Source organism: Podarcis liolepis (genome assembly GCF_965112155.1).
Source record: "Podarcis liolepis genome assembly, chromosome: Z".
In the NCBI taxonomy this organism is placed as follows: Eukaryota; Metazoa; Chordata; class Lepidosauria; order Squamata; family Lacertidae; genus Podarcis; species Podarcis liolepis.
This window is the reverse complement of record NC_139570.1, coordinates 43,840,131-43,865,255: the sequence shown is the minus strand read 5'-3', so window position 1 is coordinate 43,865,255 and position 25,125 is coordinate 43,840,131. Positions and strand designations below refer to the sequence as shown.

The following is a 25,125-nucleotide window of genomic DNA, read 5'->3' as shown; positions in this document are numbered from 1 at the left end:
TCCTCACCAGAAGGGTCACATTAATTGAAGCCATTATCATTTTCAAGGGTCAGTACTCTCACAAGGTCCACCCAAGTCTGCAGAGCAGTAACACACACCTATTTCTGCTAGAAACGAGGACTAGTAAGGCCCCTAATGGTTTAATCCTCATTGCAAGCCAAGGAAAAACTGGACTCCAGTGAGACTGAAATGCTGGTTTCAGTGCCAAGGTACATATCATATAATGTTAACTACTGCATGATATAAATGCTTTTGCGGGGGGTGGGGGTGGGGGTGGAATTGCCTCACAGCCAAGCTGATGTTTCTCCTGCATTAAAAACATGCTTTAAAAAGAAAAAATGTACACATATCCATGGACTACTCCCCACCCCGCTACATCATGTCTGAATTAAGAGCTGAACCTCACTTAAGTTTTATATGTCAGTATGGAATAACTTCTGTTTATGTGATGAGAGCTCAGACTTTCAGCCAACCCACCTTACACCAGAGATTGGCACTCCCCCCACCATGTTGCCCTAACCCCCCCCTCCACCCTCCCAAATATAGCAAGGAATAGGATGTGTAATTGCTATAACGTGAGAGCTGGTGTGGCACAGTGGTTACGCAGCCTTTCTCAACCTGTGGGTCCCCAGATGTTGTTGAACTACAACTCCCATCATCCCCAGCTAGCAAGGCCAGAGCTCAGGGATGATGGGAGTTGTAGCCCAACAACATCTGGGGACCCACAGGTTGAGAATCACAGGGTTAAAGGGTCAGAGACCAGAGTTCAAATCCTCTCTCAGGCATGAAGTCCACAGGGTTAGCTTAGGCAGTCGCTCTCTCTCACTCTACCCTACTTCACAGGGTTGTAGTGAGGGTCAAATGGGTTGGGGATGGGTGGGAGAAGAATGTACACAACCTTGAGTTCCTTGAAAGAAAGGTGGGGTACAAATATGATAATGAATGAAACACCACGAATGTTGCGTGAGGATTCCATCCCACAAACACGCAACTTTGGGAAGTAAGGACTCATAGTTTGACACTTGTGCAAATAATGTATTTTGCTCTCCCATCTTTATAGATTTCCCAGTTGTTGGAAACCACAGAAGGGGAGACAGCTCTTGTGAGAACAGGATACCAGACTATGTGGGCCACTGGCCTGATCCAGCAGGACTCTTCTTATGTTCCCAGTGGGGCGATTTCCCATTCCCCCAAAGGCTTGAAGCAGTTTTCAACACAACCCTGAACTGTGAAACACAAACCCCATTACATCAGTGCATGTTTTCTGCACCAAACATAAGAGGCTGGTGTAACCAGACTCTCAGGTGGCTGTAAGGCTGCCAAACAGCTCACGGGCACATTGACTGCCAACGTAGCTAAAACACACCAAGGGTGAGAGGTGGGGAGAAACCGGGCCTGCTAGATCTAAACACAGAAGAGTCAAAGTCGGTTTTACACAGACCAGATGCCAGACTTCTGTGTGGACGGTTTGGGAAGAGAATATGCCAGTTGTTTGCATCTCTCACACAACACAGCATGGCACACGCAGAACTGTTCTACTATGCACAGTTCTGGCCAGTCGTTCTCAAAAAGGATGCTGTAGACCTGGAAAAGGCACAAGGATGTACCCTACTAAGTTCTACTCAGATCAAACACATTGAAATTGATGGACCTAAGTTAGTTGTGCCCATGCAAACCCACATTCACACTATAAATTTAAAGCACTATGATACCCATTTTGAATAGTCATGGCTTCCACCAAAGAATTATGGGAGCTGCAATGTGCTAAGGGTGCTGAGAATTGTTAAGAGAGCTGCAATTTCCTCGGTTGTCTGTGAAGAAGAACTGATTGCTAAACTACTCTGGGAACTACTTATCTGTGGGGGAAATAGGTGTCTCTTAACAACTCTTAGAATCCTTGGCAAAATATAGCTCCCAGAATTCTTTGGGAGAAGTCATGACTGTTCAGAGTGGTATCAGTGCTTTAAATGTATGGTGTGAATGTGGACTGAGTCCATTTAGTTCAGTATTGTCTACACTGACAGGCAGCAGTTCTCCAGGCTTTCAGAAAGGGTGTCTTTTCCAGACCTACCTGGAGATGCCAGGGATTGAACGTGGGACCTTCTGCACGGAAAGTAGATGCTCTGGCACTGAGATACAGGCCTTCTACTTTAATTAGGATTAACATTGGCTACAACCCATGGGAGCGGGAGAAGGGGGCAACAGAAACAATGGGTTTGTAGAAGGTTTGGGGAGGTCTCTCTACATCTATGTGATGATGATGATGATGATGATGATGATGATGACCAAGTAGAGCTTCCTTGTTTGGGGGCAGTGCACCACTGCAAATGTTAAGTAGGGCTCCTGCTTGTGGGATTCTAAGAAGTGTCTGATTGGTCACTGTGTGAAATGGGATGATGGACTTGAGGTATTGGGTTCCAGTCTCATTGGACTGTTTGTTGTATTTTTTTCATTCACTGCTTTAATTTATTGACAGTTTGTTTCATTTTTACTTTAAATGCTAATGAAGTTCATATTTATTATTTATTTATTGCACTTATGGCCCACCTTATTCTCCAAGCAGCTCAAGGTGGCATACATGGTTCTCCCCCTCCTCATTTAACGCCCCCCCAACAGTATGTGGCCCTCCATGCCCTTCTGTCTGGCCCTTGGAACTTTCCCCTGGCCCCCTCTAATCTCCCTGGGCCATACCCCTCCCTGGTCTTGCTTCACGTCATCCTTGAGTGTTTTCGCCTGGCTGGAATATATTCCTGATTTGGGATAATGCTATTCACTTGTTCACAATGAAGGCAGAGAGAGATGTGCCTGGAAACTGGTGTTCTGTATCAGGTTGCCATATTTCAAACAGTGGAAATCCAACTCTCTTTTTTTGCCCAAAGTACAGTATTGAATAGCAAATCACAGCCCTTGCCGTGGAAACAGTTCTACACCCCTGGACTGCACAGATCTTTGGTTGAATCAAGCAGGGCTTTCCTCATAAGATCAGGAGATAAGGGTGCCAACTTGAATAAAATATTGGGGGAACAGCTATGCCCTGCCCCACAAAATCGAACACACAATGCACATCAACTTTGGGGGCCCAGCCCCCTCAAATATTTTATTGCAGGGGGCCAGAGCCCCCATGGCCCCTAAGAGTTGGCTCCTAGGTTGGGAGATAAGTTTAATCATAGCAAACTTGTTCTTCAGGTACTTGTGCTTTTGTATCTGAAATGGCACCTTTCATGCAACGAAAGGAGTCTTTGGGTGGGGGAAGCCCAAGATATGAAGTTGCAGAAAAAAGCTTTATGGAAAAAACCCTAAGAGGTATCATGTGTGTGTTTGTGCGTAATATCAGAAAAAGTAGAACAAGGATTAGGTATGCTCAGTGGGCATGGGGGGCGGGGAGGGGATCCTGGAAAATGAGGGGGTAGGTGTGCAGTGGAGCATTCTGAAAAAGAGCAGGGCACTGCTGGCTGGCAACTTGTAGAAGGCTTTTTCAGTGCTGACACAGCACTAATGGGAAGCTCTCTCCATAGAGGTTTACTTGGAGCCTTCATTATGGTCTTTTGAGTACTAGGTGAGATACTAATAGGCCACCTATTACAGGCTGCAAGATGAAACATAATCAGACACTGGAAAGATCTTTCTGGTGCAACAGTAGATGATTGGTAGAAGACTAGAAAACAGCCCTTCTTGAGTCACAAACAAATATGTTACAGTTATCACGTGGGCAGATCACCTAGGCAGTGTGGTTTGACTTCATTACATACGCTAGTTTCCAGAAAATGAACAATATCCCCCACCAGCCCTTAGCTCGATTTGGTTGATCTGAACCAATGTATCAACCTCTACCCCATGTATTAGCATTCTATTTTATCTCACCTGCAACATGAAAGAAAAGTAAATATTATTTAAACCAGCTTTTTCACAACTGTTAAGAGCCTCTGACACTTACCTACAATAATTGAGAACTAAACCAAAATATTGAGAGTATTTGGCTGTATGATATTGCTTATTAACAGCTAATTTCATCTTTCTTTCCTTTGAGCTTCTTTATGAACTAAGAGTATATATGCTGACTAATAATAATAATAATAATAATAATAATAATAATAATAATAATTTATTATTTGTACCCCGCCCATCTGGCTGGGTTTCCCCAGCCACTCTGGGCGGCTTCCACAGAAACCAAAAAACACTAAAATATCATACATTAAAAGCTTCCCTGAATAGGGCCGCCTTAAGATGTTTTCTGAATGTCAGGTAGTTGTCCATCACCTTGACATCCGATGGGAGGGCATTCCACAGGGCGGGCGCCACCACCGAAAAGGCCCTCTGCCTGGTTCCCTGTAGCTTCGCTTCTCGCAATGAGGGAACCGCCAGAAGGCCCTCGGCGCTGGACCTCAGTGTCCGGGCAGAACGATGGGGGTGGAGACGCTCCTTCAGGTATACTGGGCCGAAGCCGTTTAGGGCTTTAAAGGTCAACACCAACACTTTGAATTGTGCTCGGAAACGTACTGGGAGCCAATGTAGGTCTTTCAAGACCGGTGTTATGTGGTCTCGGCGGCCGCCCCCAGTCACCAGTCTAGCTGCCGCATTCTGGATTAGCTGTAGTTTCCGAGTCACCTTCAAAGGTAGCCCCACGTAGAGCGCATTGCAGTAGTCCAAGCGGGAGATAACTAGAGCATGCACCACTCTGGCCAGACAGTCAGCGGGCAGGTAGGGTCTCAGCCTGCGTACCAGGTGGAGTTGGTAAACAGCTGCCCTGGATACAGAATTGACCTGTGCCTCCATGGACAGCTGTGAGTCCAAAATGACTCCCAGGCTACGCACCTGGTCCTTCAGAGGCACAGTTACCCCATTCAGGACCAGGGAGTCCTCCACACCAGCCCGCCCCCTGTCCCCCCAAAACAGTACTTCTGTCTTGTCAGGATTCAACTTCAATCCATTAGCCGCCATCCATCCTCCAACCGCCTCCAGGCACTCACACAGGACCTTCACCGCCTTCACTGGTTCTGATTTGAAAGAAAGGTAGAGCTGGGTATCATCTGCATATTGATGGACACCCAGTCCAAACCCCCTGATGATCTCTCCCAGCGGCTTCATATAGATGTTAAAAAGCATGGGGGAGAGGACGGAACCCTGAGGCACCCCACAAGTGAGGGCCCAAGGGTCTGAACACTCATCCCCCACCACCACTTTCTGAACACGGCCCAGGAGAAAGGAGCGAAACCACTGTATAACAGTGCCCCCAGCTCCCAACCCCTCTAGACGGTCCAGAAGGATGTTATGGTCGATTGTATCAAAGGCCGCTGAGAGATCCAGCAGAACTAGGAAACAACTCTCACCTTTGTCCCTAGCTCGCCGGAGATCATCAACCAGTGCGACCAAGGCAGTTTCAGTCCCATGATGAGGCCTGAACCCTGATTGGAAGGGATCCAAATGGTCCGCATCCTCCAGGCGTGCCTGGAGTTGTTCAGCAACCACACGCTCAATCACCTTGCCCAAGAATGGAAGATTTGAGACTGGGCGATAGTTGGCCATACTGGCCGGGTCTAAAGATGGTTTTTTAAGAAGCGGTTTAATGACCGCCTCTTTCAGCGGATCTGGGAATGTTCCCTCACAGAGGGAAGCATTCACCACCCCGCAGAGCCCATCGCCCAGCCCTTCCCGGCTAGCTTTTATAAGCCAGGATGGGCAAGGATCAAGGAGACAGGTGGTTGGTTTCACTCGTCCAAGCAGCCTGTCCACATCCTCGGGGGTAACGGATTGAAATTGATTCCATGCAACTTGACCAGACAGGGCTCTAGCACTCTCCCGCCCCAGCCCTGCTCCCACGGTGGTGTCTAGCTCCTTCCGAATATGAGTGATTTTATCTGCAAAAAACTTTGCAAAATCGTTGCAGGAGATCTTGGGGTCTTTACAAGGCCCCGATGGTAAAGGTGGTTCCGTTAAATTGCGGACCACCTGAAAGAGTCTCCTGCTACTATTTTCTGCAGATGCAATAGAGGCGGTGAAGAAAGTCTTCTTCGCCGTCGCTATCGCCACTTGGTAGGCTCGACGTTGAGCTCTAACCTGTGTCCGGTCAGATTCGGAGTGAGTTTTCTGCCACCGACGCTCTAGCCGTCTCAGCGATTGTTTCATCGCCCTCAGCTCCGAAGAAAACCACGGGGCTATCCGGGCTCCATGCAATCGGAGAGGGCGCTTCGGAGCCAGACAGTCGATAGCCCTGGTTAACTCCGCATTCCAGCGGGCCACCAGGGAATCAGCTGAAAGGCCATCAACATGGGATAAAGCATCCCCTACCACTCTCTGGAAACCATTTGGATCCATTAAGTGGCGGGGGCGGACCATCCGAATTGGTCCCACCTCCCTGCAGAGGGGAAGGGTCGCGGAGAAGTCCAGTTGCACCAGGAAGTGATCTGACCATGGCACTTCTTTGGTTTCATTTTTACTTAGTGTCAGATCACCCACGTCGCTAGAGGTGAATACCAGGTCTAAGGCATGTCCATGACTATGAGTTGGGCCCAACTTATTCAGGGACAGCCCCATGGAGGCCATGCTTTCCACGAAGTCCCGAGCGGCCCCTTGTAAGGTCGTGTCGGCGTGGATGTTAAAATCCCCTAGGACAACCAAACTACGTGTCTCCAGGAGAACATCCGCCACGACCTGAAGCAGCTCGGACAGGGAATCCTTGGTGCAGCGGGGAGGTCGGTACACCAAAAGGAATCCTGTACTGCCCCTATTGCCCAACTTCCAGAACATGCACTCAGAAAACTGGGTCTTCCCAGTAGGACGCCTGGTGCAGACTAATGACTTCCTAAAAATCACTGCAACCCCCCCTCCCCGCCCACATGACCTGGGTTGCTGTGCGTAAGAGAAACCTGGTGGGCAAGTGGCAGCAAGGACGGGCCCATCTGTCTCATTCAACCAGGTCTCTGTCACACAAGCCAGGTCAAATCCTCCATCCACAATCAGGTCGTGGATGGCAGTGGTTTTATTCACCATTGACCTGGCATTACACAGCAACACCTTCAGGTTATGTGGGTTTCCCCTGTTGATTCCAGTATCCATCTGGTCAAGGCCAGACCCGGAGGCAGGGATAGTCTTCAAACAACGACTAAACCTGCCTCCTCGGTAATGACATGGTCTGGTCTTAGCGTAACTCCGCCTCCTGCCCATGATCACCGAGATCGGATGTCCCAGATGAGAATGAATCATAAGTCTCAAATAGCACTGCAATGTGGCAAACCCAATATGTAGCTTTTGCCATGCATGAAGACTGTTATGGTCTATTCAGCTATATTATCTGATGTAACTTTTGTAAAATTAAATAAAAATCTGTACAAAGAGTACCAGGTAAGGTAGAACATACTGATAGGTGACTAGTAGCCAGGGGTAGTGATCATATGGGCAGCTCTGTCAATGGAGGTTCAGGTAGTTTCCATGAAGGACTGTCTTAAGGATATGTGGTGCTGGGGTGCAAAGATCCGCCTGCCCCCTCCAGGTTGCCCAGTCCCAGGTGCACAGGAGGGTGGAGCCGGCCGGCTACCTCAGTGTCTCACTGGCTCGGTCGCCCCCCAACTTGCAGCATAGAGCCGCCCGCAGCAGAAGAGCCCGCTGCGGCACTCCAACAGGTGGGCTCTTCCCCGCACCCAATTCTTGGGCCCCGGACTCTTAGCCTGGCACCCCTGAGAGCCCGGGTGCCCCGCATCCCTTGTGCCTATGGGTAAGATGGCCCTGCTTCCATGACTAGAAATGCTTTTACCAACTGCAACTATGACCATTCTTGGACCAGGAAAACCTAGTCTCAGCAGTTCATGCGTTGGTTACTTCAAGACTGGATTACTGCAAAGCAATCTAGATGGGGCTTTCCTCGTGCTTGATCTCGAAGCTGTGGTCACTGCAGAATGCTGCAGCATGATTGCTGATAGACGTGAGGCTTTGTCAGCACATATGACCTCTGTGCACAGATCTGAAGTGGTTGCATATTTGCTACTGGGCCAAGTTCAATATGTTACTATTAGCAATATGATGCCCTTAGGACTATGAGATTGTCTCACCCCACATGTGCCCACTTGACTACTTCTATCAGCAGAACTGGCGCTACTACAAGTGTCACATAATACCCGTTCTGCATTTGTAAGAACTCAGTCGTTGAGTGTGGCAGCACCTGGACTTTGGAACTTCCTGCCTATTGAGGTCAAGCAGGCACATTCACTGTACACTTTCTGGCACCTGCTACAAACATCCTGTTTAGACAAGCCCACCAAGATGCTTGGAAAGCTGAGGTGAGTTGTAATTTTTCAGTATTTTAACTTCTATATGTTTTAAAGTACGGTTGTGGCTATTTCTTGATTTTACTGTTTTATCTTTTTCTCTAAACTGCTTTGAGAGTTTTCTTTTTAAAAGGCAATCAAGCAGTGTATACATTTTATGAAATAAAAGGAATGGATGGATGAATAGAATGGGGCAATGTAACACGTCCTGGTGAGACCTTTTTGGGCATCGCTACAGAGGAAGGCTTTTCAGAAACCTGCAATGGCTTAGATCAGGTTGGAAGGGACTCACAGCTTGGGTGCCATCCTCTTCACACTTGATCCTGCACTCGCTGTTGAACTGGAAGCCATTGGTGCAGTGGTAGAGCCCGTAGAACTTGGAGGGTGGAGGTTCGCAGGTGACAGGTGTACAAGCTCCTTCTAGCCAAGTTCCATCTTGGCCACACTGGATCTTAAAGGCCCTCCTACAGTACATGGGGGGGGGGGAGAGAAGGTAAACAGGAGAGAGGAGAGATGGTTGATTTATTTAACACGCAGCCCGAGTTCCGTAACATTTTCCCAAGCTGCCACCACAACAGACATTTGTGTCCCTGACACTTCAGGACCATGGTGGTGGATTTATGCTGTGTGGTCTCCTAATGAAAACAATGACTATTTCCAAAGGTCCAGCTGCTGAAGTCCCCCCCCCCCCACTGAAAATCTTCACCCAGACCTTAAGGTCAGTGGCTATTTTTGATGTGGGTTTCTTTTTCTCCACTCGCCATCCCCACTGAGTCATAAAACGTAGAATACCAGTAAACCTCTTTTTCCCACCAAGGTTCAAAGGGGACTCCCCAGGTTGCATATCAAAGAGGGTATTTCCAAAAGGAGGTTCCTAGCACAGAGCTGGTTTGTGAATGCAATGGGTTATAGAGGCAGAATGAGAGGGGTGAGCTTTAATGGCTAGCATCTTCAATAAAGGAGCAGGTAACAAGAGGCTCCTGAGATAAACCATTAAATTGCATTCTCATGCAAAATTCCATGGAAGTCATCCTTGATGTTTTGCCCTTTTATGTGTGCACAGGGGAGGGTGGTGGCGGCCAGGATTGTGGTTGTTGCATTTAAGCGCTATGGAATTAGAGGACACTTTTTGCTCCCTTGATCCACTCCTGTTGTGCTCTCTTGCAACAGCTTATGCCTAGAACTCCGTCCCAGAACAGCTATGTGGCACTGCCTTTCTCCATTCCTCCAAAGGCCTCATTCTCATAAGCAACTAATAGAGGAGGCCAATTTGTTTCTGGCCTGTTCAAGACATCTGAAGAGCCCTGTGGTCTATCTAGTCCAGCATCCTGTTCTCACAAGTGGTCAACCATATACCTATAGGAAGCTCACAAACAGGACATGAATGCAATAGCATTCTCCAGATTCATGTGCCCCAGGCATTGGTATTCAGAGGTGATTTTGGGCCAGTAATGATTTCATAGAATCATAGAGCTGGAAGACACAATGAGGGTCATCTAGTCCAACCCCCAATATGGGACTCAAACCCACAACTCTGAGATTAAGAGTTATTAATAATAATAATAACAGGAGGCAACTGACCCACAATGACCACTAGACTTACTGTTAACACATTCTTCTTAAAGCAGTCCAAGTTGGTAGCCTTCCCTATATATCATGTAGTGAATTTCCATAATTCAGTTGTGCTATGTGAAGTCCTTCCTTCCTTCCTTCCTTCCTTCCTTCCTTCCTTCCTTCCTTCCTTCCTTCCTTCCTTCTTTCCCAGATCTCCCACTTCAGACTTTAGTGGGGAGCATACATGGAATGTCCTCCATTGCCATGGAGCCCGTTTTGTAAAACCCTCTGCTTCATGCAGAAAAAGTCAGGTCACTTCCACACTATGCATTTAAAGCTTCTGCCACCTTGAACAGTTATGTTCAGGCTCCCTGCCCCCTTCCCAAATAATCATGGGAACTGTAGTCTGCTAAGGGTACTGAGACTTATTAGGAAACCACTTAGAGAGCTACAATTCCCAGCGCCGTTTACAAACATTTCACCATGTGAGATAAGACTCAGCTGAGAGGTAGTGGCTAGGGATATATGGAACCCTTTGTCTCATTTTTCCAATTCTAAATTCAGTTTGCCACATTTCTACAGCTATTTGCATTATATATTTAAAAAAAAAAAACCTTCATGGAAATCTGTCAGCACAATGCAAATTTCTTCTCAAAAACACTTTTTTTGTAAAAAAAAATTACTACTGTGCAGATTTTTGTAAGGAATTCTCCCCTGCAGTCCAGTTCATATGTTATTTTCACAAGTACAGTCATGTTTATGCATACTTTCCCCCTAAAATATGCATTTTTGTAAATACTGTTTGACTGGAGAACTACACCACAAAATTAAGAGAACTGCAGAGTTTGAAGGATGGCTGTTCTCGTATTCCCCCCGAAAGTCCAAATTAGGTTTGCCTTTGCATACAAGCAGAATTAAATTTCTTCTCCGTTCCTGGTCAAGAAACTTCATGGCCGAGTAGAGATTTGAACCTGGGACTCCCAAGTCCTAGTCCAGCACTCTAACCAGTACACCAGACTGATTGTAAATAATCAGTAATGAAAAGAGGCACAGCAACCTGTTGCAGTACCCACTTACTTCCTTGCCTTCCGAGAGGATCCTGGGACATGGTAACCTGGCTTGCATTTATACTTGCAAAAGGAACCAACTTTGTGTTTCTCTTCACGACAGCGAGCAGTTTGGAGGTCGGCACTGGGGACTAAAGGAGGAGCTGGGCACATCAGTTCACAGAGCGCCTCAGGAAAGGACCAGAGCCCATCTTCCAAGCATGTCAAGTTGCTGTTGTTCCCTGGACAGAGACGGAAGTGAGAGTGAGTTGTTATGTGAAGAGTAATGCATGCCGAAGAATTTGGTGAGCTGAAGGCTGTGTTAACTGGGGATGGTCTGACCCAGTATAAGGCAAACTCCTGTGTCCCTGTGCTCTTTAGGTAAAGGACCATAGCTCACTGGCAAAGCATTTGATCCCAGCTTCAGTCTCTGACAACTCCAGGTAAGACTGCGAGAGACTCCCTATATGAAACGCTGGAGAGCCATTGCTAGTCAGTGGAGACGATATTAAGCTAGATGGACTAATGTTTTGGTTCAGAATATAGCAGCTTCTTATTTTTAAAGAGTGTATAATTAAAGCAACATACATCTTCAAAACATCACCAAGCATCACATAAAACAGGGGAATGTTCCCAATGTTCAGCATGGCTAATGGTCAGAGATGCTGAGAATTGTAGTCCAACAATATCTGGAGGGCCACAGGGTCCCCAAACTGATATAAAAAAGAAAATGAGTTCTGTGTTTTGGAGTGTACTACTGAAGTGATTAGACATGACTAACTTAGGTTCATAAACTATGGCGAGTCCACCCTGAGTAAAACTTAGCTGGCTGCAATCCAATAAAATTCAGAAATGGGGGAAAACAATATACATGTCGAGCTAAGCCAAAGCACGTTCCCCAATATACTAGCTTTCTATGTGCAGGGATGATGGTGAGCATTTCGTCAAGTGACACCCTCCCCCCCCCCCACATACAATCTACAGTGGTACAGCTCAGGCATGAGAAAGTTATTCACATTGTATGTTCTGAAACAGAAACTTTTAGAAGCCGCCTTGTCAGTATTACAGGCCAGGTACTTACCAGGCAATGAAATGCCACTACAAAGTAGTTTTGTAAATTGTTTGGAGACCTTTATGTGAAACAACCAATTATCAAGTTTAAATAAAATAACAACAATATGTGATTGCCCAGTGTAACCTTTGGAAAAGTGGCAAGATTGCAAAGGATGATGGCATTATCACATATTGTGCCTTCTCTGAGCCAAGGGATTCATTTCATAGTCCTTACTTTATTCATGTCCATTCAGGCCATAATGTCCTTCACATTGGGAGCTAGTAAGTGGTGTAGCATGGGGGGCAGCTACTGGGGTGATTCCCCTGGGCACAAAATTCTTAGAGGGCGCAAATTGCACTATGCCACTGGGCTGCAGAAGTCCCAAAGTTGCCATGAGACTGGGAGGGGGCTCCCTTTTCTGGCCCGGAAATGCATGGAGTGTGCAGAGCACGCGTCTCCCATGAGGCTGGGTGGGTTGCAAGAAGGGAGTCTGGCAGTTGGCCAAGGCCAGGCCCTCCCATGCTGTGGTGGAGCCCCATGTCACTGCCCTCCTTCTTTGGCCCCTCAAGTCCTTTGCTTGTAAGCACTGCACGCCACATGCTTCTCATGCCATGATTGGTGCCACCGCCATGTGCCCTGGGTTGCTGCTGTGCCTGGTGCCTCCCTTGGCTCCCTCCTGCCCCTGCTTTGGGACAAAGGTTGCTGGAGGCCTTATGGCACTACAGAACTCCCAACCCAGGCCCCCATATGAGAGCAGGCAGCTGCAGGCATGGTGGGGCACAGCAGGAGCACCCAGCATGGAAGAAGAAATGACTGCACAAGCCTATAGAAAGTTGACATATACAAATCAGGTCACAGGTCTATCTATTGTCTATACTGACTGGTAGCAGCTCTCCAGGTGTTCGGGTAGGGATGTCTCTAGTCATGCCTTGAGATGTTGGGGATTGAACCTGGGACCTCCTCACAGAGCTCTAATTCTAAGTGTGGTTTAACTGTCAATCCTTCTTTCCAGAGAACTCTGAGAATTGTAGTTCTTTGAAGAGACACTGGATCTCCAAACAACCCTCAGCATCCCTGACAAATTAGTTCCTATGATTTTTTTGAGGGAACCATGGCTGTTTAAAGTGGCATGATACTGCTTCAAATGCATAGTGCAGATGGGAGCCAGTTGCATGGGAGTCTGTTGTGCTGGATTTGAAAACAAGGTAAGTAAACCACAGTTTAGAATTTTGGACTTTGTGGGGTCCTTGAATACTTTTTGTTTCTTTTAACAAATCTGACGTTTTACGTTATCTGTTAAAATAAATGAATAAGTAAAAGAAACAGAGAAACTCTAAGAAAGACAATATTGTTCTGATATGAAAAAATAAACTTAATGGCTACACAATTATTTGTTAATCTGTGTAGAAATAACTATAATATAGTTTACATATAAGCTAAGTGAGAAATCGTGAGGTATTTTCATTTAAAGAAACTACTTAAAAAACCTCCAGAGACACAGAGTCCACCTTGGAAGGTGGTAAACTCTTTTTGAGCTTCTTAAACAGAGACTGAATGGTCAACTTCAAGGGCTTCAGATGCAAAGCTTCCCCCCCCCCAAAAAAATCTCAAAATAGAGAACGGTTTTTCAGACATTTCAGCGATTTTCAACCAGACACTACATATGGGCTTATTGCAAATAGGTGGGAAGGTTAATGCTATGTGGCCTCTTAAACCTGACTCAGTTTAGGGGTTCCACATGTCTTAATCTAGTGGCAGGAGTCAATGAAGAGAAACACAAGAATGAAGGAAAAGAAAGAAGCAGGGATGCTCAGATGTTGGCCTGGAAAAGGGGGGGGAGCAAGAGGGCTTCTGTATCTTTTCCCCTCCCAACAGCCATGAGGTGTTGAGGTATTTTTGTACAGTTCTGAAAAGCTCCCTTCCTGGTCCAGCGGCTTTGTTTTTCTCCTGTCTGACTCACACAGCATGTCCGCAGTCCAGCGCAGATGATCTCATACTTGCTACGGCAGGGTGATGAACTGTGACATTAAAAAACAGTGGTTTGTGTGACATCAGTGGTCAAATTAAGGAGTGAGTCATCCTGGCTTCCCGACTCAAGGAGCTTGCTGGCTGAGCCCTATTAGTCATCGTTTTGTGATTTGGCGCCCAGAACTTCTTTTTCTCCTCCCCAACCCCCATTTCACTTTTGACAGCTACCGGTCCAAGTGTTGCCGTAATGCTCAAGTTGCAAGCAGGGTGGGTTTCAGGCTACTTCAGAATGCCGAAAGCAGCCTCTTCTTGGTCAGGCCAAGAGCCTGTGCTTAGACCAGGATCTTTTCTCAGAAGCCAACAGACATTTCTCAGCTTTCCAGCCACAATCCAGAAAGCTTGCACCTCAAACATCTGAGTTCAAATTTATTCCATGAATATGCAGGCTGGACCAATGTTGCTCTTTCCAGGCTTTGCTTGTGGACAATGCTTTCTCACATTCTATGGAGCTGGGCTGTTGGGTGGTTCCTCGCGTGGTGAAACGTGAAGGGGCTGCAGCTCAGTGGTAGAGCATCTGCTTTGCACGCAGAAGGAAACTGAAGGTAGAGCTGGGAGCATCTCCTGCCTGAAGTTCCTGGAGAGCCACTGTCAGTCACTGTATCCAATACTGTGCTAGATGACCCAATTGTCTGACTCTGTATCTGGCAACTGCCTGTGATCCTATGTATCTATGTTGCAGTTTCGTATAATGCTGAGATATTATTTTTTTAAAAATGTTAGGTGGTTTAGAAATGCTTTTAAATAAAAATAAATAAACATTCCTTTACTTGCACATTTTAGAGTAGAATTGGGAATAGGTTTACGAAAAATTATAGTGGGCTGGAAATAAAACAGATCTACCTCCATTACATTTGTAGGCATTGGCTGATAGGAACTGGCTCTTGATAAGGGCTCAGCAGACTGAGTGCTTAGTCAGGTGGCAGAGATAGTACTGAAGTCTATGTGGTGCCTTGTGGAGCAGAGCTCAATATGCAAGGTTTAAGGGTGTCGGTGTGCACGTGTGTGCTTTACAACCAAGCAATATATAAATTTTGTGAAAGAAAGAAAGAAAGAAAGAAAGAAAGAAAGAAAGAAAGAAAGAAAGAAAGGTAGGCAGAGATCAGGTATTGCTGGGACACAAGGCACTGGAGCCTGGGAGCAGTGCTAGGAGGCAACACACACAACACGGTAGCCTACCCACACTTGCATGTAACACTGAAGCATAAGGGTCCATTTTATGGTTGTGTCCTTCCTGCTTACCCTTCAGCTGGGCAGGAGGCTTACAAGTGAAAGAACATCTCTTGCCAAAGGTGGTGCCCTCACTGCAGTTGAAGGTGGCTGGGTAGACATGATACTGGTCAGGGATCCCACAGTCCACAGGCTCACAGGCTACCTGCTTGCTCCACTTCCCATCCACACAGGTCATGGTGACACTGGGCTCCACCTGAAAAAGAAAGCATGGACTCACTAAGAGCTGAATGAGACACGGTGGGAGCCCCCAAAACCATTTATTGGCATTGCCCCAAATGCTTGTAAATTGGGTTTCAGCCCATGGCCACTTGTCTTTTTTTTTGGGGGGGGGCAATTATTTTTTATTGGTTCTCCATAATTTTTAACAAATTATCACCAGATTGGTACAAAATAGTACAAATTTAATACAAATTTAAAAGCTGACTTCCCATTTCCCCAGATGTTTCCTTTCTCTTTTTCTCCATGCGTTGCTGCTCCTAGTACAACAACTTTCCCAACTTTATGTCAAAATTCATTCATCCCTTCTCCCTGCACGTCACCTGAACAAGTACCAATTTCTGCTTTGACTTTTATACATTGTTATAACAGGTCAGCGGGCAACCTTCACCATGTCCAAGTTCCCTTTCCTATAGGTGATTTATTTTTTATTATGTCATGGAATGGAAGAGCAGTACTATTGGAACACACAATGCAATGGCTTCCCACCCTCAGGACGCAGGATGGAAACAGATGCTACATGATAGGCAAGAGCCAATGTAGTCTGGTGGTTAAAGTGTTGGACTAGGACCTGAGACACCAATTCCCCATCTAACCCAGCATCCTATTCTCACAGTGGCCAACCAGATGCCTCAATGGGAAACTTGCATGCAGAATCTGAGCATAAGAGCACTTTTCCCTCCTGTGGTTTCCAGCAACAGGTATTCAGATGTACTGCTGTCTCCAGCTATGGAGGCACAGCAGAGACACCATGGCTAGTAGCTTCCAATAGATCTTCTTCTCCATGAATTTGTCTTATCCTCTTCTACTGCCATCTAGGTTGGTGGCCATCACTGTCTAATGCAGTAGTAAGTTCCAGAGTTTAAACGAGCTGTGTGAAGAAGTACTTTCTCTTCTCTCTCCTGAATCTTCCAACATTTAGCTACATTGGATGCCTATGAGTTCTAGTGATAGAGAGGAAGATGAACTTTTCTCTATCCACTTTCTTCATGTCTTGCGTAATCTTATAAACCTCTATCTTGTCACCTCTTGTTCACCTTTTCTCTAAACTAAAAAGTCCCAAATGCTGCAACCTTTGTTCATGGGAGAGTCACTCCATCCCCTTGATCATTTTGGTTGCCCTTTTCCAAACCTTCTCCAACCTTACAATATTCTTTCTGAGATTAGGTGACCAAAACTGTACACGGTATTCCAAATGCGGTTGTGCCATACATTTTTATAACAGCAATAAATCAACAGGTTTATTTTAAATTCCTTCCCTAATGATCCCTATCGTGGAGTTTGCCTTCTTCACAGCTGCCACACCCTGAGTTAGAATATTCATTTAGCTAACTACTATGACCCCAAGGTCTCATTCCTGCTCAGACACTGCCAATTCAGACCCCATGAGTGTGTATGTGAAATTAACTTTTAAAAAATTGCCCTGACATGCATCACTTTACACTTGTTTACACTGAATTGCAATTGTCATTTTATTGGCCATTCACTCAGTTTGGAGAGATCCTTTTGTAGCTTTTCACAATCTTTTTGTTATAGTGACCCTAAAAATCTAGTATCGTCAGGCAACTTGGCCATATCATTGCTCACTCCTAACTCTAGCTCATTTATGAACAAGTTTAAACACACAGATCCCTTGGGGACTCTGCTTTCGATATCTTCCCAATCATATAACTATCAGTTTAGACCTGTTCTTCACTTCATGCAACTTAACAAATTCCTGGTCAAACCTTTTTTCTCTCCAAGCATTTTGAAAGTCCAGGTTACTATGTCATCTGGATCGCCTCTATCTGTATGCTTATTGACACTCTCAAAGAGTTCTAAGAGGTTTGTGAGACAGAACTTTCTCTTGCAGAAGCCATGCCGCCTCTGCTTCAGTCGGACTTGTTCTTCTATATGCTTGGTTATTTTATTTTTAACAATACTTTCCACCATTTTTCCTGGGACAGGCATTAGGTTAACTGGCCTGTAATTTCCAGGATTCCCCCCCCCCCCCGATCTCTCTCTTATTAAAAATGGTGCCACATTGGCTACTTCCCAGTCCTTAGATATGGAGGCTGATCTGAGAGACAAGCTACATATCTTTTTGTTAGACGATCAGTGATTTCACATTTGTGTTCTTTGAGAACTCCCAGCTGGATGTCATCCAGACCCAGCAATTTGTCAGTTTTCATTTTGTCTATTAGGCTTCACTATTCATCTCTTGTCACCGCTACCTGCCTCAGGTAGGGCAGGGAGAGATCCCTGCCCGAAATCCCAGAGACCGATTGCAAGTCAACAAAGACAATACTGAACTAGATGGACGAATGGTCTGACTCTGTATAAGGCCACTTACTAGTTCCTATATCAGGGGTCAGAAAACTTTTTCAGTAGGGGGCCAGTCCACTGTCTCGCAGACCTTGTGGGGGGCCAGACTATATTTTGAAAAAGAAAAAAAAAAGAACGAATCCCTATGCCCCACAAATAACCCAGAGATGCATTTTAAGTAAAAGGACACATTCTACTCATATAAAAACGCACTGATTCCTGGACCGTCCGTGGGCCGGATTGAGAAGGTGATTGGGCCGGATTCAGCCCCCAGGCCTTAGTTTCCTCTCCATGTCCTATATGAACAATCTGAGCCAAACAGAACATACGTGGAATGGTTAAATGGCAACACCTACCACACAGCTGACTGGGACACTGTGAAACTATGTGTGCCCCCCCCCAGCAAGGGGGGGGGGAGAAGAGAGATCTGATTCAGGTCTGGCAATGTTGGGAGTCTGGTTCTGCCAAGCATTGATGTGTGCTTATGAAAGCATGGGGAATTTTTCCAGCATACATCAAAGGGAAGCTGAGTCCCCATTTGCCAAGGCACCCTAATAGTTTCAACAGCTTGGGACCTATCTGCTTTTGATATATGGCTGCTTTTGGATGGGAAAAGCAGCCTTACAGCACACCTCCTGTCTAAGGAAGACAGGCAGTTCCCCAAATGGACACTTCCCCCTGCAGAGTTTTCCAAGCCAGTAAACTGATGCAAAACAAGGAATGCCTCCTATAAATTGGACTGAGGAATTGGTGCAGTTTGGAATCTTTCAAGACCTCAAGTTTAGTTTATTTGGTCTACAGACCATAAATGTCATATACAGTATAGGATGATCAGGAGTGAAAAGACAACAATCCACAAATCTATGCCCCTCTTTCAAAGCTGTCTAATTTTCTTCTAAAGCCCTCTCAGCCAGTGGCTACGTTATCGGATCTTGTGACAGCACTTTTTATTATTATTAAAGGGAATGCTAACTTAATAATAAAAGATGCAACGGCTGCAATCCTATGCCGACTTACCTGGGAGTAAGCCCCATTGAATTCAGTGGAGCTGAATTTATTTACAGTGGTATCTCGGGTTAAGAACTTAATTCGTTCCGGAGGTCCGTTCTTAACCTGAAACTGTTCTTAACCTGAAGCACCACTTTAGCTAATGGGGCCTCCCGCTGCGCTGCCACTGCGCAATTTCTGTTCTCATCCTGAAGCAAAGTTCTTAACTCGAGGTACTATTTCTGGGTTAGCGGCGTCTGTAACCCAAAGCGTCTGTAACCTGAAGCGTCTGTAACCCAAGGTACCACTGTATTTATTTCGAAGCATTTGTAAAAATAAATAAATAAATAAATAAATAAAATGTAAAAGCACAAATGGTTAAATAGATAAAAGAAGAAAATCAAGAAAAAAATCACAAGCCTACTTTAAAACATACAAAAGTTAAAATCCTAAAATTGATTAAAATTACCTCTGTTCTGTAAGCATCTGGATAGGCTTGCCTAAACAAAACTGTTTTTAGCAAGCACTGAAAAGAGTACAGTGAAGACACTGCTTGATCTCAAGAGACAGGGAGTTTAAAAGTGCAGGTGTTATTGATGAGCTTTCCGAGTTATACACCCTTCCAGACATACCTTCTGCAGTGCTATAGTTTGTGAATTCTTCATGCATTTAGTTTTAGTGCAAACTTATCCCAATGTGCGCATTTTTGCAAGTTCTTCCCCCCCTAATACATTACTGCATGCTATTTCCACAAACAAAAAGCATTTTAATGCAAACCTTCCCCTAACATACATATCTTTATTAATTTTGGGGGGGTAAACATTTGGTTTGAGAGCTGCCTTACACAATGTAGAGAAGAGTGAATTCAGAAACTGGCTGCATTTTGGGAATAGCAGTTTAGGGAGTTTCATATAGAAATGGAACTGATTTCTCCCCATAACTAGGCTGTTATCCAGTAGAATATCCTCTGTTATCTTTAACCAATAATATGGTAACAGTAATGCATACCCTACAGAACACACACAAACCCTTTGTAGTGCTGCTGGTTTGCAAAATCCATCCGCTGCCCCTTTCAACTGGACCCTCTACAGTCCCTTTCCCCCAAAGAACTGGCTGCTGCATTCTGAAAGAGGAGCCTCAAATTGAACCCACATGAGGCTGGTCTTTTCTCTTTCCCTCTCAGCTCCCGCATGATTGATTAATTTTTTACAGAGCATTAAGGAGCTGTCAAGTTTTAAGCAGCACCTCCTGACCACAGAGGCAGCAGAGGAGGAGAGGCTGCGATGACACCAAGCCACCAACTGAGAGAGTGGCAGCTTGTTACTAAACAGGGGTGGGGGTCGCAGAGGCAAGAGGTGGGAAACAGGGAGGAAGTTCAACCATCAAACAAATGACACAGGCAAAGAAGCACATGCACTATTGGATTGCGATTATTGCAGGGGGGAATTTTAGTCAGTGGCAAAGCTCTTATCAGTACACAAAAATGAATTCCAAACCCTTGATAGACAATGTGCGCGTGCATGCATGTGCTTGTGAAATTACAGTGCATGTGTGTGCAAGCAAAATCGCTTGTGATGCTGAGAGCTGCATGCAAAGGCCCTCTCAGAATTCTGCACCTGATTTGCAGGCAGGCAAATGGAAGAACTACAGCTTACTGGTAGAGCGTTTGCTTTGCATGAGGTGAGTCCCAGGTCAGATCCTCGGCATCGCCAGGCATGGCTGGAAATATTCCCTGTCTGCAAACATTGGTGAGCTGCGCCACTCACTGTAGACAATACTGCGCTAGGTGGACCAATGTTCTGACTCAGGCAGTTCCCTAGGTGTTCTGAACTCAGGATCCCAGCCATTGTATTGGAGAAGGGCTGTTGCTCAGTGGTAAAATGCAGAACCTTTCACATGCAGAAGGTTCCAGGTTCAATCCACAGCACATCCAAGTAAGGTGGGGAGAGACACATGTATGAAAACCCTGCAGAACCACTTCCCATCAATGTAGACAATACTGAGCTAGGTGGACCCACAATCTGGCTCTGCATAAGGCAGCCCCCTATGTTCCAAAGTGAACAATTCGCCAACCTCCTCCAAGAGTGTGGAAGAATTTTTTCCAGAATATAGAGGCCTCATCCACATAATGCAGTTAAAGCTCTATGATATAGTGGTACTTCGGATTACAGATGCTTTGGGTTACAAACTCCGCTAACCAGGAAGTGGTTGCTCCGGGTTAAGAACTTTGCCCCAGGATAAGAACGGAAATTGCACACCAGCGGCGCAGCGGCAGCAGGAGGCCTCATTAGCGAAAGCACGTCTCAGGTTAAGAACTGTTTCAGGTTAAGAACGGACCTCTGGAACAAATTAAGTTCTTAACCTGAGGTACCACTGTACAACTGTTACAGTCATGGCTTTCCACAAAGCCTCCTGGAAACTGTGGCTTATTAAGGTTTCTGATGGTTGTGAGGAGACCTCCCTTCCCCTCACAGAGCTACAGTTCCTAGAGAATATGTACTGATTGCATTCTTCCCTTATCTCTTTCTTTCTGCCTCCACCTACTCTCCCCTTGTTCCCTCCCCACTTGCCATTTCAATGAAATTAGGCTGAGGGACACATTAAATTCAGCCAAGGGCCACAGGTTGCCCACCCCACCATAGATCCTGGAGCAGGGAGATATTTTTCTACGTGTGTTAAAAAGAAAGAAATCAGCAGCTTGCACCTATTGGGATCAGCTCTTTCTCTATGTTTACTCAATGAAAAGAAAAGGATGCAGTCGCATATGTGGAAAGGGCAAGTGCAATTAATATTTCCTCAACATTTCCTTAGTTCAAATCAAAAGTCAATGGTCCGTTACCGCTGGCTTTGCTTATTAATTGGCCACTGTCTGTAGACACCAGCAAAGCCCTCTCCTGTGTGCCGTAGCACATTATGAGGGCTAGGGAAATAAGCAAGGTCACCTCTTATTTCTGCATGGCATGGAGATGTCAAGAGACAGCAGGAGTTTCTCTCTAACATTGCTGCTTCTGGATATGAGACCTTCAGGCTAGGGCCTGAGTGTCCTGTTCACCAAAGTTTTGGGGTGCATTCACCTCTGGTGAGCTGGCGAGTGGATTTGTAGATGCTGGCCTAGGTTAATGTATGCATTGTGAAGAACTTAAGCAAAGCCCTCCTAGATCAGGCTAAAAGCCCAGTCAGTCCAGCATCCTTTTTCTCACAGTGGCTAGCCAGATATCTACAGGAAGCCAACAAGGAGGACCAGAGCATAACAGCACTCTGCCCACCTGTGATTCCCAACAACTGGTTTTCAGAGACTTACTGGAGTCTACAACTCAATGGTAGATTACATAATCTGCATGCAGGAGGCCCCAGTTTCAATCTCCCTGTCATCTCCACTCAAAAGTGATGGGAAAGACCTCTGTGTGAAACCTTGGAAAGCCACAATCAGTCAGCATTGGGACAGTACTCAGCTAGATGGGCCAACGGCAGATTCCCTACATGCATCCAAGCCCCAAAACCTCAGTGGAGAGAGACTGCTGTGTGTGTGTGAATTAACTAAGTACCCATTTGCCTTGCAAGCAGGGCTCCTTGATCAAAACCAGGCACACTAACTGGCTCTAATCTCCTGCCGCCGCCAACCCCCCCCCCCCGCCCCACAGAGGGCTCCCTGCCACAAAAACGATATGGATGGTGATTTGTTTGGTTTGCAGATTCTTGCACTTCTTGACGATAAGGGCCCATTTCCCAAGCATTTCCTTGTTCAGTAAGTCAGGCTCATTTGAGAATTTGTTTTCCGTACTGCAAGAAGTGATCAGCTTTAGGGAGGTTCTGGTACTGGTGCCAGTTAGCATGAAGGAAGTGGGGGTGGGAATGAGGCCCAGACTGCAGTGTCCTCTGTTGGGTCTGCTATTAAATCAAAAGGGGGTTGACTCATCCTGGACTCCCCTTCCCCCACACGCACCTCAAGTATCTCCCCTTGGTAGCAATATGAAGGGTCTTAGTGTTTTCACAAAATGATGCTATATAAACCTCTAGGCGTAGCCCACCCACTTGCAAATTTGTCCTCAATTAACACTCTCAATGAATGCTCTCCACAGCGCGGCCCTTGAATGTGCAGAAAGTTGTGAAACTGCTTTGTGCATGTGTGTGCTAAACCTTGGATTTCTCTTCTTCGCATAGAGCCAGTGGAAAGAGAAGTAAACAAGCAATTGGTGGGGCGGGGTGATACTGAGTGTGTGTGTGTGGAGGGGTGGGGAATAGTAGCTGCCAGCTCTCTCCTGGAAGAGACAAGGAGGAAGTCAGTTGGTGCTGAGGCCACGTTAGGGTAAGATCTGTCACAATGAAGGCCCAGATAGGGGACTCACTCTAGGTAGATAGAAAAGGAACATAGGAAGCTGGCTTATCCTGAGTCAGACTATTGGTCCATCTAGCAGAGTACTGCCTACACTGACTGGCAGAGGCTCTCCACGATTTCAAGCAGGGGACATTCTCAGCCCTACCTGGAGATGCCTACTTGGAAATGCCAGATGAAGCTGGGACCCTCTGCATGCAAGGCAGATGCTTTGCCACTGGTGGGCTTTCTCTTCATAGCTATAGGGTTGTATCCCATGCTAGTTCTACTCACAGTAGTCCCATTGAAAACAGTTTCGTTGCCTTACTTAGATCCATTAATTTCACTGAGCCTGCTTTGAGTAGAACTATCACTGGATACAACCCATTCAGTCTGAAATGGGTCTAGTGGCTGTGCAGTTCAGTTCCTGCAGGCACTCTAAGACAACCGTCCTGTGTATCACTTCCCAGACCCAACCCACAAGGATCCCTATTTACCAGGAATGGTACCTATTTCAGTGGTGCCATTAAGACAGGGCTTTGAAGGACAGAAGTCCAGAGAGGAGGCAGGGAAGGAAAGCCACCCCCCCCCCAATCAAACTGAGGCAACATAGTACAGCTTCATAGAGTGGTATATTAAGAACAAATCAATGCAGACATTTTCAACTGGAAGCCACATTTCACTTAACTAAAGTACTCCAACTCTATATTTCATTGATCCCATATACATCCCTATCACAAGGAGAAATGGGAGGTGCCCAAAAATTTTTCATGAGACTTATTAATATAACTCAAACAAGGGGCAACAGAATGCAACAAAGTGATCATGCCTTAACCTAATGTTGTAATAATAATAATAATAATAATAATAATAATTATTATTATTATTATTATTATTATTATTATTATTATTATTTATACCCCGCCCATCTGGCTGGGTTTCCCCAGCCGCTCTGGGCAGCTCCCAACAGAATATTAAAAACACAATAAAACATCAAACATTAAAAACTTCCCTAAACAGAGTTGCCTTCAGATGTCTTCTAAAAGTCAGATAGTTGTTTATTTCCTTGACATCTGATGGGAGGGCGTTCCACAGGGAGGGCACCACTACCAAGAAGGCCCTCTGCCTGATTCCTTTCAACCTCACTTCTCGCAGTGAGGGAACCGCCAGAAGGCCCTCAGCACTGGACCTCAGTGTCCGGGCTGAACGATGGGGGTGGAGAGGCTCCTTCAGGTATACTGGGCTGAGGTCGTTTAGGGCTTTAAAGGTCAGCACCAACACTTTGAATTGTGCTTAGAAACGTACTGAGAGCCAATATAGGTCTTTCAAGACCGGTGTTATATGGTCTCGGCAGCCACTCCCAGTCACCAGTCTAGCTGCCACATTCTGGATTAGTTGCAGTTTCTGGGTCACCTTCAAAGGTAGCCCCACATAGAGCGCATTGCAGTAGTCCAAGTGAGAGATAACCAGAACATGCACCACTCTGGCAAGACAGTCTGCGGGCAGGTAGGATCTCAGCCTGCATACCAGATGGAGCTGGTAGACAGCTGCCTGGGACACAGAATTGACCTTAGTTGGGTGTGAGTGTGTGTAGATAGAACATTCATTGTTCCACTAACTTCACCTACCTGGCTTCACCTACCACTGGCATATGGCCCAGAAGGGAATGTGGCCATCAGGATTAAAGAAGACCCCAGCCCCTGCTATAACCCATAGCACTGCCTACTATTATATTATGAGATCCTGTATATCTTTAAATGATGGTGAAACCATTCCCCCCACCCACCCAACCCAGACAGCTATTCCCTCACCCTGGCAGATTATGCACTGCAGTAACAAACCTGATTCTTTGCAAGATCATCATCTCTCTGTATTTGAAGGATGTAGCCTGTCTTGCAGGTGACATTGCACTGGGCACCATTAAAACGCCCCGCACTGGAGAAGGTCAGCACAGCATTCTCAATCTCCAGTTCTTGGCAATCAGTGGCTTTGCAGGAGTAGTGGACACAACTGTTGGGGGAGAATGGGAATATATATGCTTCTTGGTTTACAAGTACAAAACCAACAACAATGTGCACAATTAAAATACACAATAAAGCAATAAAACACCTGTAATCAAAATGCTCAATAAAACAA

General features: G+C 45.9%; 1 protein-coding gene across 1 annotated transcript in view; it reads right to left on the bottom strand.

The window, feature by feature from the left end:
• Positions 1-25,125, bottom strand: part of PAPPA (pappalysin 1) — a 231,910-nt gene that overhangs the window by 37,872 nt on the left and 168,913 nt on the right. Inside the window, exons 14-17 of the mRNA XM_083485697.1 lie at positions 24,831-24,999; positions 15,180-15,363; positions 10,890-11,100; positions 8,551-8,722 (exon numbers count right to left, since the gene is read on the bottom strand). Of these exons, the coding sequence (XP_083341823.1) occupies positions 8,551-8,722; positions 10,890-11,100; positions 15,180-15,363; positions 24,831-24,999 (736 nt within the window). The remainder of the gene's footprint in view (positions 1-8,550; positions 8,723-10,889; positions 11,101-15,179; positions 15,364-24,830; positions 25,000-25,125) is intronic.